Source organism: Nuphar pumila, chromosome 12 (genome assembly GCF_984573655.1).
Source record: "Nuphar pumila chromosome 12, dmNupPumi1.hap1.1, whole genome shotgun sequence".
Lineage (NCBI taxonomy): Eukaryota > Viridiplantae > Streptophyta > Magnoliopsida > Nymphaeales > Nymphaeaceae > Nuphar > Nuphar pumila.
The window spans coordinates 7,241,405-7,254,046 of record NC_143260.1 but is presented as its reverse complement, the minus strand read 5'-3'; the positions used below and the strand labels follow the sequence as shown (position 1 = coordinate 7,254,046).

Here is a 12,642-nt window from a genome sequence, read left to right as displayed (position 1 = left end):
ATGATGCTCCAGTTAGAAGGATGGAGAAATGGAAAAATATATTAGTTAAAAGAGGTCAGGGTAGGCCTAGGAAGACATGGATGGAGATGATAGGAAAGGATATGAATGCTTTGAACCTCACCGAGGACATGGCATTGGATAGAAATGATTGGAGGAGAAGGATTCATGTGGAAGACCCAGAATGATTTTCTTTTTTGGTTCATATCGCCGACCCCAATTGTTTTGGGATGAAGGCGTAGTTGTTGTTGTTGTTGTTGTTGTATTTTACAGGTCTGAATGCTCAGTTATGTCTTGACTAGCTAGCTGGAGATTGCAAGCCTTATGTGACTAGTTATGAGTTCTCTGACAAAGTGGCTCCTATATGATATCAACAACAACAACAACAACTACGCCTTCATCCCAAAACAATTGGGGTCGGCGATATGAACCAAAAAAGAAAATCATTCTAGGTCTTCCACATGAATCCTTCTCCTCCAATCATTTCTATCCAATGCCATGTCCTCGGTGAGGTTCAAAGCATTCATATCCTTTCCTATCACCTCCATCCATGTCTTCCTAGGCCTACCCCGACCTCTTTTAACTAATATATTTTCCCATTTCTCCATCCTTCTAATTGGAGCATCATTAGGCCTTCGCCGAATATGTCCAAACCACCGTAAACGATTCTCTCTCATCTTATTTTCAATGGGTGCAACGCCTACCTATATGATATCATATAGACGATTTTTGTTTTGAGTCTATTTGACATTTATTTATTGATTAATAAAGTTTGATTCATTCTTCTTTGATTCAATGCAGAGTCTGGTTGTGGTTTGGTATATTAAATATGTGAGACCTCGGATCCTTGGGTTTGTTTTTGCAATTGTATAAAAAAAATCACTATTTTTACGAGGATGAGTTGGGGTCGTTCCATTAGTATCTCTTCTAAATGCCCCAATGCATTTTTTTTTTGAAGTCCAAAAAAGAATAGGTAAAAGAAGGTTGAGTTGTCCAGCTCATAGCCAATAAGGAAACTAATTAAATTGCAGTTTCACTATCCTACAACTATTAAATGAAAACCTAATTCCATTGAGTGAAAGTTATAACCGGAGCAGGCTGCAATGTGCTCAAAGTCTAAAATCCAACTTTTAGAGTATGAAGGATTGCTGACATACACATTAACACTAAGAAAAGAAGTAAAACAGTTAATTGAAAGACAGAAATTGTTATCAGATAACATGATAAACTTCATAGAAGGCAAACATATATCTAGCAGCCATGTATCATCCTTGCATGTTACACAAGTTTCAAAATAACAATACACTTATCTTGTTACAGCATATTTTATGAATGACAAGAAGTAGATTTCACTGTGATATTAATGAGGACAAAAATTCATTTACAATAACCAACACCCAGTCCACAAGAGTGGCAAAACTAATTCACAGTAGATAGCAACACAGATGTTGGAGTTGATGAAACCACCAAGCCATGCATGCACAAAATCAAAATTGCAAAAATACATCTCCAAGCAGAATAAGTAATGACATGGACTTACTTGAGATTCAGCAACGGTTAGAACCATAGGTAATATTAATGGTTGCATAACCACATTTCTCAGTTCTGCACAAAGAGGTGGAAGCACCTGCATGCACAAAATAATGTGGTAATTTGGTTACAGTATAAGAAATCATAGAATAACACTTCTCACAAAATTCACAAGCCAAAGTAAATTGAAGAGGTGGATCATAAGTGCAACCAATACATTGCTCTTGCGAAAAGATGGAGAGAAACTAAACCTATCAGCATAACATAAATAATGGGACAAGTATTTTTACAAAAGCCAACAAATGGCTGTCTTCCTAAGAAATAATCCAGCAAAGTGGAGCCTTCACACAACCCCTAGCCTGTAGAAACCTGGATTACTTGGAAGCATAGTGACAAATATCAGCAAAAAAAAAGCCTGAGAAATTGCCATGCCAATAAAATCATAAATATCGCTAGAAATTGATATTTTCAAATTATTTTTTTGCTGATATTTTGCCAAATTGTGGGAAATATAACATTTTTTCAATTTCCCATGAGATTTTGGCTGCCAGTATTTGCTGTTTTAAACGTTTTGTCACTATGGTTGGAAGCTAGAAACTATTTGTGCAGAAGCTTGCATATGGACAGGAACAAATGACAAACAGTGCATTGATTTCCTTCTAACAAAAATGCAGACCTGACACAAGCATTGAAACTATATGAACTTAGCAGATATGCCTAATGAAACTTTAAACCATATGCGCGTCAGAATAATACTTTGGATGACTATAAGCAAATCTTGATGGACAATATGTTAAAATGTATTCATCAATTATTGTAATTAGATATATTTTATATATATATAAGATGATACATATACATATATGGTATATATGTATATGTATCTTCCTATTTATATATATAAAATATATATTTTCCTATATTAGCCATAGGGGTAGTTTAGTCATTTTACGCATATTCCATTTTGGAATATGATTGTATTTTCTCTTTTATTTTTCTAAATTTATTTTTTTGTGGTTTGCGCCACATTGGAGGGCTCCCCAAAGAGTCGTTGGGGGCTCCCAACGACTCCTTTGGGAGCCCCCAATGTGGCTCCTCAAAGGCTTATAAATAGGGGCTTTCCCCCATGTATTTGTTACTTCTTGGAGGAGCTTTTGCTCCATTGTAATGGGTGTTACACCCTTCTTCTCTTCAATAATATTAACTTATGCCTTATAGGCATTTTTGCCCCTTTTGTGGGTTTATGTGTTAGCACATTATGTGCTTGTGTTTTCCCCTTTAGTGGGTATATCCGCACTTCATGTGCATGTGTATTGGTTCATTATTGAACCTAATGTATTCAAAGTCGTTTCTTTACATGGTATCAGAGCAAGGTTGAGATCGAGTTGTTCTTTGTTGCATTGGGAAGCGTGCTATTCAAGAAATTTTAAAGAAGAATGGTGAAGTTCTCATTTCTCTCTTTTGCTTCTTAAAATTATTTGGTATGCATTATATTTCTTTAAGTATTGTGCATTATGAAAAATTAGATATGTTTTTGCATATGTGTTTCTCTCTTTTTCTTCTTAAAATTATTTGGTATGCATTATATTTCTTTAAGTATTGTGCATTATAAAGAATTAGATATGTTTTTGCATATGTGTTCTCCTTGTCATTATGAGTTTGGATTCTTAACATTCCATTGAACTTTTTATATTATTCTCTTTCGCATGTCTTTTCTTGAAAAATAAGTTTTTTAAAGAAAGTTATGTTAGAAGTAAAATGTTTGTGAGATATGTAGCATTGCTCACATACCCTCATCATAATTATTTCATATTAAAGGTATGTGTTTACCCTCTAAAATGTCCTATATGAGGCTTTTCATAATATCATGTCTTTGAAAAATGATGTTTTATTTTTCTACCTAATGAGTTGTTTTTCTTACGAGCAATGTTTGATTAAGAAGGCATTTTATAATACCGGTTGAATTAAGTTTTAAAAATGATCTCATAAAATAAGGTTATTCTCTTTACATTCTTCAATTCAATTTCAAGAATATGCTTTATTATAAAATTTATGGTCTTCATTAATGTTGCATACTTATTACATTAGGAGTTGGTTATAATCGATTAAGTCATATAATATTATGAATTTTTGTTTATAGATTTATGCCATAACGCAATCCTATTATTCTTTTTGGGATTTTCTCCACTTTAATAAAGTTTTCCTTCTTCCTTTCGTATGTACCCTCATTTGGGGATTTGTTTTTTTTGTGTTGGATCTCTCTTTGAGAGGCCTTTTGATCCTTATGAATCTTCTTATGAGTATATACTCTTTGAGAAGATTTCATGATTGCTATAAGCTTCTTTTTAAATAACAATATTGGTTTTTATGAAACTTCTTAAATATTACCATCTTTATGAAAATTTGAGAGACTCAAGCATTTGTTCTTTTTATTAAATACATGCACTAGTGCATGTTTGCTACTTTTTACGCCTTTTGCGTATTTTGTTCAAGTGTTGTGAGAGTATCTTCGTGCACTTCTTTTATAAAGTATTTATGCATGTATGTGTATTGTCTCTTCATAAACATTTTTGTTAAAATGTAAAACTGTACATATATGTATATATAATAATATTATATTATTATATATATATAAATACATTTTTTAATTTCTTTCTTTTCTGTATTTTTTTTCCTTTATTTTTATTTTTTGTCTTTATGTCATCTAGTTCAGTTTGAACTAGAATGACTGTTGCTAGTCAAGTCCTGTCCAGACTTGACTAGCAATAGAGCTGTTGGACTAACACAGTCCAACAGCTCTATTGAGTCCTCTTTCAGCTGTGTATATAAAGGGGTGCAGCCCCTCTTGTATTTCACTCCAATGCTTCTTAAGCAATTGGTTTTTCATATCAATAAAGAATACATTTTTATTTTTATTTTGTTTCCAGTTATACCCTTTTTAAGGGTTATGCTTTAGTGTCATTCTTGACACTTGCTCTTGTTAATCAAATCTCGTGTTTCGAAGATCCCCATTTCATTTCATGGTATCAGAGCCGCGGAAGTACTAAATCTTGAGGAAAAGCTGCCTCGGTTTCCGTGCCCGTTTGCAAAAGTGTTCGCCACTTGAAGAGAAGTGTTTTATCACTTCATTGGAAAAGATTTCACATCTTGTTGTATTGTTTTTTTTTCTTTCTTTCTCATTTTCCTTCTTGTTTCTCTTCTATCCCTATTCTTTCTCTCCTTGTAATCGATGGATGACAATGATAAAGTCACCATCATGCCTATGAAACTAAGCGATACGAACTATGTAACATGGGCTTCAATCATGAAGCACCATATATGGGGAAAAGGCTTATGGGGGATTGTGGATGGTTCCGATTCGGAACCTAAGCTATCTCTTACTAAAAAGGAGGGAGATAAAGACGTCCCTCTATCGGAAGAAGAGAAAATCAAGGCTATTGCCTCATACGAGAAGAAATGGAAAGAATGGAGAATATCTCATGCGAAGATAATGTCATGGCTTATCAATAGCGTTGACATTAAAAAATGCTCAAGTCTTGCCAAATTTGATCATGCCGATAAGGCATGGGAATACCTTAAGAATATGTATTCCCTTAAAGATATTGCACACGTGTGCAACCTCCAAGAAAAAGTTCGAATGATGACACAAGGAGACAAAACTATTCGTGAATATTACAATGGGTTGTCCGAACTTTGGGAAGAACTTTCCCTTTTAGAACCAAAGTGGCATTGTGTCGAAGACATCGAGCTTCGTCAGAAACAACTCGATGTTGAACATTTTTACCAGTTTATCACTGGATTAAGGCCGGAATTTGAAACCACTAAATCGGCCCTACTTCACCGGGGAAAAATTCCTTCTATTGTTGAAACTATTGAAGAGTTAACAATGGAAGAAAATCGTCTCTGGAAAGGTTCTTCAAAAATTGAAGATGATTCCGTTTTAGCCGTGTCTAGACCAGGGAATCATGTTCGATCATATAGGCCTCCTCACTTTAACCGACAAAATGGTGACTATGATAAGAAGAAAGTTATTTGTCATCACTGTCATGAACCGGGACACTACAGGCCACAATGTCCCAAACTTAAGGAGCTGAGAGAAAAAAGAGATGCAATTGCTGGATCGGAGCCTAAAGATCAGGATGCACCAGTTTCCCTGGCCCAACTAATGGAGATCCTTCAGCCTCTCATCAAAGGTGCCTCTTCCTCATCTGAAGCTTCAACCGGAGCAGCAGCCTCATCTTTTTCTGATTTAGGTAAAATTTCTTGGCTTCTTGACTCTGGTGCATCTTTTCATATGACCCCAAATAATCAAAGTCTATCCAAATGTGTTAAAAATAAAACAAGTGTGTCAAAGGTCTTTACTGCTGATGGGACTTCTCTTTAAATAGAAGGAATAGGAGATTTTGAAAAAATTTATAAAACAAAAAATTTTTTTATTCCAGAAATTAGACATGTTCCCAAATTAAATTTAAATCTTTTATCTGTATCTCAAATTTCTGATTATGGGTGTAATATTTCTTTTTCTTCTCATGGTTGTTGGGTACAGGATCGCCAGTCAGGCAAGCTGATTGGGGAAGGCCATAGAGAAGGAGGACTCTATTACATGGATTTTTTGGAAATGCCGAAGAAAGCTTTTTGTTATAATATTCAAAAAATAGAGTTGGAACTGTGGCATAAGAGACTTGGTCACCCACATATAGCCAAAATCCAACATTTTCCAAATCTAGGGAAATTTTGTAACTCTGAATCATTTGATTGTAAAGATTGTATTCTCGGCAAAATGAAAAGATTACCATTTCAGAACAGAACCTTTTTCTCTTCAAGACCACTTGAATTAATACACTCGGATGTTTGGGGTCCTGCACCAGTAATTTCTAAAGGAGGATTTGTTTACTATGTTATTTTTGTCGATGATTTCTCCCGACATACGTGGATGTACTTTCTCAAACATAAGTCTGAAGTATTTTCATACTTTCAAACTTTTCATAATATGGTTAAAAACAAATTTCAAAATGATATTACTATTTTTTGCACAGATTCAGGGGGAGAGTTTTTATCCACAGATTTTCAAAATTATCTTAAATTGCATGGCATCACACATTAAAGATCTTGTCCTTATACACCTCAACAAAATGGACTGGCAGAACGAAAACATCGCCATATTATAGAAACCACTAGAACTTTATTAATAGCAAATCAAATCCCTAAAGACTTTTGGGCAGAAGCTGCCTTAACTGCCACCTATCTCATTAATAGGATGCCATCTTCTTCGTTACAAAATATCACTCCCATTGAAAAACTTATGAACATTTATCCAGACTACTCTAGATTAAGAATATTTGGGTGCAAATGTTTCATATTTACTGACAAAAATGATAAACTTTCCCCTCGTGCGATTCCCTGTGCCTTTTTAGGATATGCTGAAAACCAGAAAGGTTATAGATGTTTTGACTTCAAAAATAATAAACTATATGTGTCTAGAAATGTTTTCTTTCTTGAAAAGGAGAGCTTCTTTGATTTTAGAAAATTAAAAGACGTCACTGAGTACTCCTTTTTGCTAGATCTAACATCAACATCTGATGAATATGACCTTGATTGTAACTTTGATGATGATCCAAGAATTATTGATCTTAATGTTGAAAATGAAGAAGTTCATAGAGATACTAGTATTCAATATTCCAGGCGACAAGAGTCTAATACTCCATGTGCACTTGAGAAATATTCTAACATTCCAACTAGACAATCATCCCGAATCTCGAGGCCTCCAGAAAAGTTTGTATCATACGAGTCTTTCTCACCCACATATAGGGCAGTTATTGCATTAATTCACTCATATGAAGAACCATCCACATATTTTCAAGCAAAAAATGATATCAAATGGATAGAAGCCATGAAAGTTGAATTAGATGCACTTGAAAAGGCTTCTACATGGAATATTCAAGATCTTCCTCCAGGGAAGAAAACTATAGGATGTCGATGGGTTTATAAAATTAAAACCAAGAGTGATGGTACTCTTGAAAGATATAAAGCCCGTTTAGTAGCCAAAGGTTATGCCCAAGAATATGGGATTGATTATGAAGAAACCTTTGCTCCGGTGGCTCGTATGACTACTGTCCGAACCTTAATTGCCTTAGCTTCTATCAAAAAATGGTCTATTTTTCAAATGGATGTCAAAAATGCTTTTTTAAATGGAAAGCTAGTTGAAGAAGTATATATGGAACCCCCTCCTGGTCTAAGTATTCCTAAGGGTAAAGTCCTTCGCTTAGAAAAAGCTCTTTATGGACTTAAACAAGCACCAAAAGCTTGGTATGATAGGTTTAGTCGTGTTATGATTGATATTGGTTTTCAATTCTGTTTAACTGACACTGCTTTGTTTATTAAGAATTCTGATGCAGGGATCATTGTGCTTCTTCTCTATGTGGATGATATGATCATCACCGGAAGCGATAAACAGGGAGTTGAAACAATCAAAACACTTCTTAAATCTCATTTTGAAATGACTGATTTGGGCTTGTTGAGATATTTTTTAGGCATTGAAGTTGCTTATTCTCCTAGAGGATATTTATTATCTCAGACTAAATTTGCTTTTGATATTGTTTTCAGGTCTGGTATTACTGATGATAAGAAAGTTGACACTCCAGAAGTTGTTAATGTTAAAATGAAATTGATGATGGAGAACTTCTTGCAGACCCTACTCCTTACAGACAGCTTGTCGGGGCACTTTCCTATCTATCAATTACCAGACCAGATATAGCACATGCTGTTCATACAGCAAATCAATTTCAACATGCTCCTACTTCTGTTCATATGGGAGCAGTCATGCGTATTATCAGATACATCAAGTCCTCTCTTTCACGAGGACTTTTCTTATCTTCCTCCTCTTCTCTTGATTTAATTGCATATACTGATGCTGATTGGGGAGGTGATCCCAATAACAGACACTCAACCACTGGCTTTTGTGTCTTTTTAGGGGAATCATTAATCTCGTGGAGGTGTAAAAAGCAGCAGAAGGTATCTCTCTCATCCACCGAAGCTGAATACAGAGTCATGGCAACCACGACCATGGAAGTAGTTTGGCTCCGACGACTGCTTGCTGACATGGGAGTTGAAGCAACAAAGGCTTCACAAATGTGTTGTGACAACAAAAGTGCGATCTACATTGCCAGTAACAGAACATTCCACGAACGCACCAAACACATCGAAATGGATTGTCACTACGTCAGAGAGGAATATCTACACGGGATAATTGATCTGCCATATGTCACTTCAGAATATCAGTTAGCAGACCTCTTTACAAAGCCTCTCGCTGCTCCCCGATTTCACTTTCTCTTAGACAAACTTTCGCTCATTGTACCGTAAGTTTGAGTGGGAGTGTTAAAATGTAAAACTGTACATATATGTATATATAATAATATTATATTATTATATATATATAAATATATTTTTTAATTTCTTTCTTTTCTGTATTTTTTTCCTTTATTTTTATTTTTTGTCTTTATGTCATCTAGTTCAGTTTGAACTAGAATGACTGTTGCTAGTCAAGTCATGTCCAGACTTGACTAGCAATAGAGCTGCAGCTCTAAATAGAGCTGTTGGACTGTGCCCAACAGCTCTATTGAGTCCTCTTTCAGCTGTGTATATAAAGGGGTGCAGCCCCTCTTGTATTTCACTCCAATGCTTCTTAAGCAATTGGTTTTTCATATCAATAAAGAATACATTTTTATTTTTATTTTGTTTCCAGTTATACCCTTTTTAAGGGTTATGCTTTAGTGTCATTCTTGACACTTGCTCTTGTTAATCAAAGCTCGTGTTTCGAAGATCCCCATTTCATTTCAATTTTCACATGGTACTCTTTTTTCAATACAGAGATGTTTATATTGCCTTCTTTAGGGCTTGTTTTTTGTCTCTTAATGGACTTGTGAGATTGTTTCTTTTATCATTATAAGTGCTTCCGCAATGCCTTGTTACATGTCCTAAATTTGCTCATTTAAGATTATTGTTATTCTACATCTTGGTATGCATATAATTGCAATTTATAAAGGCTTGATTTGATTCTTGGGTTATTCCAAATCCGTTCTCACACATAACATTGCTTATATATTTCATGTTATATTTATTAAGTCTTTTTTATAATGATCATGATTGAACATAATTTCGTGTTTATGCAAAATTATTGTTATAAGGCATATTGTTGTGATTAATTATATTGGACCTTTGAATCGGCCCTCTTTGTAAAATCACATATTTGGAAAATGATTTTCCTAAGAGTTCATTGTCTTTTTATGGCATTTATTTACTATCCATCACAAGTTATATGATGCATCAATCCTTTTTTATGGCCTTATTGTTATATTAGAGATGATTGTTGAGGTGAGTTATGGGCACCTTGTGTTATGTCATTTTAGATTGTCCACTTGTCATATTATAGATGGTTGTTAAGGTGAGTTATGGGCACCTTGGGACTCTAGAATGATTTGTTATATGATCTCTAATTATGAGTGTGTCACTCGTTTTCTTTTGGCCATTGATCTTATGGATGCTCTTATCTATACATAAATGTGATGGATATATGGTGTTTGGAACCTTAAATGTTTTAAGGTATATTAAATTCAAGGGTTTTGGGACTATTGCTCAACCTTTTGTTGCTTATGAATCTTATGAGTGCATTTGCACATTTGTGAGTTCGTGTTTTGTGCTTTTTGTGCACAAGTGTTTCAAGTGTTCTTGTTGTGCGTATGTGCACGTATCTATTTTCAAAATATTGTTCAAGGTTTTATTTATATGTTTGTCATTACAAGTTTTATTGTCTCAAAAGTCTTCTCCTCTTATACCTCTTATCTAAGTGTCATCATATGTAGACAAGAATTTTATTACACCTTTGTGTGTTGGTAGCCCTTTGTTGGCTTTGTTCTCATGGTTTAGTAGTTGAACACACTTGTTTTTAGTGTTATTATATGTAGACAAGGCACGTTGATTCACACCATGGTGTGTGATTTTAGTCCATGTTGACATTTGTGTCCTTGTTCTAGTCTCTGAGATGTATGCCCATGGTTGACTTCTTTCACTCATTTCAAGTGTCATTTTATGTAGACAAGAGATGTATTGTGTTTTAGCTCATGGTTGGCTTGATACTCTTGTTCTAGTAGCTGAACATACTTGATCTTGAGTGTATTTTTACGTAGACAAGAGATACTTTTGGTCCATGTTGGCGTGTATTCTCTTGTTTTTGTCGTTGATGCACTCATTTCAAGTATTATTACATGTAGACAAAAGGTTCTTTTACACACCATTGTGTGTGCCTTTGGCCTTTAAAGGCATTATATTTATGTTCTTGATCTAGTACTTATACACTTGATTTATGGGTTTTGGAGGACTAATGAGGTAGTTGCTTGTAGTGAATGAACTATTGTTGAAATTTGCAAAATTTCATTCATAACTTGTGTTTTAAGATATTCTAGTGAATCATATCATTGATATGTATATTTGGAAACCAATTTAATATTTTGGCATTTAATCTACATATTAAGTGCATATGGTTTTGGCCACCTTTGTATTTAATATGTAAAATGAATTTTTATAATCGCAATCATTTGAGTGAGATGTTCCTAAATGTGTAAGGTTCCCTACTAAAATACAGAAATGTGTAGATTATGCATTGCAAAATGCATATGGTTCCCTCAAAATGATTGAATTAATTCATACCTCTTTATAAGCTTCTTATGAAGCCTTTTATGAGTGAAATATATTTTTCCACCTCTCTTGTGTGTTTGACCACTTTTGTGGTCTATTTTGCCCATTAGTGGCCTCTTATATATGTGAGTACTTCTGTGCTTACTCTTGGAGATTTCGTCTCTCTTGTTTGGCACTTCATTATGAGCTTCTTATGGGGTCCCATGGCGGACCATTGCTTTATTCCCCATTGTGGGGTTGTGTTTTAAACATTTTTAGAGCTTGTGAAAGCATTATGCATTCTTGTAATTTGTTTTCTCTCTCTCTTTAACATGATATATGTTTTTGAAATATTGGTTTTCTAAATTTTCTTTTCATGCTAAAGTAATTATCCTATCATGTGCTTCAAATTACTATGCATAAGTTATATTTTTGCACCATTGTTTTGTAGGTGAGTCATCCGATATGGTTTTGATTAATTCATCTTGTTAGGAATGATCCATTTGAGTAAAGTGCAAAGATATTTTTTACTTGTCTTTTTGTTGTTATTCTACAGGATCTTGGAGATGGAATAAAAAGAAGCACCCGGGATAGATCGGGAAATGTGTTCACTATTAGAAGACAATTGGAGGAAGGCATTTGCAAATTTCAATGGCATCCTCACTGAAGCCTCTTGGAGTCTTGCAACTTTTTTCAATCTTTTTGTTTCCCCATGCAAAGTTTGAGGGGGGGTGTTAAAATGTATTCATCAATTATTGTAATTAGATATATTATATATATATATATAAGATGATACATATACATATATGGTATATATGTATATGTATCTTCCTATTTATATATATAAAATATTTATTTTCCTATATTAGCCGTAGGGGTAGTTTAGTCATTTTATGCATATTCCATTTTGGAATATAATTGTATTTTCTCTTTTATTTTTATTTTTATTTTTCATTTTATTTTTCTAAATTTATTTTTTTGTGGTTTGCGCCACATTGGAGGGCTCCCCAAAGAGTCGTTGGGGAGCCCCCAACGTGGATAAATAGGGACTTTCCCCCATGTATTTGTTACTTCTTGGAGAAGCTTTTGCTCCCATTGTAATGGGTGTTACTCCCTTCTTCTCTTCGATAATATTAACTTATGCCTTATAGGCATTTTTGCCCCTTTTGTGGGTTTATGTGTTAGCACATTATGTGCTTGTGTTTTCCCCTTTAGTGGGTATATCCGCACTTCATGTGCATGTGTATTGGTTCATTATTGAACCTAATGTATTCAAAGCCGTTTCTTTACACAATACACCTCAGAAACACCAATATGCCTGCAGGATATATGATTGTTACATTATCAAAGTCACCTTCTGGTTGAGATGAAGGCAATTGGATATCATTAATGGCTCCAACTGGGCCACAAATGATACAGAAGCCGCCAGACAGTTACAAGCAAATC

The 12,642-nt window shown here is 34.4% G+C and overlaps 1 protein-coding gene across 2 annotated transcripts in view; it reads right to left on the bottom strand.

Annotated features, from left to right (window-relative positions):
• Nucleotides 1-12,642, bottom strand: part of LOC149819830 (SCY1-like protein 2 A) — a 61,733-nt gene that overhangs the window by 31,247 nt on the left and 17,844 nt on the right. For both annotated transcript variants that reach the window (XM_089983637.1, XM_089983638.1), the window contains exon 8: nucleotides 1,538-1,624. In XM_089983637.1, coding sequence (XP_089839763.1) covers nucleotides 1,538-1,624 — 87 coding nt within the window. The remainder of the gene's footprint in view (nucleotides 1-1,537; nucleotides 1,625-12,642) is intronic.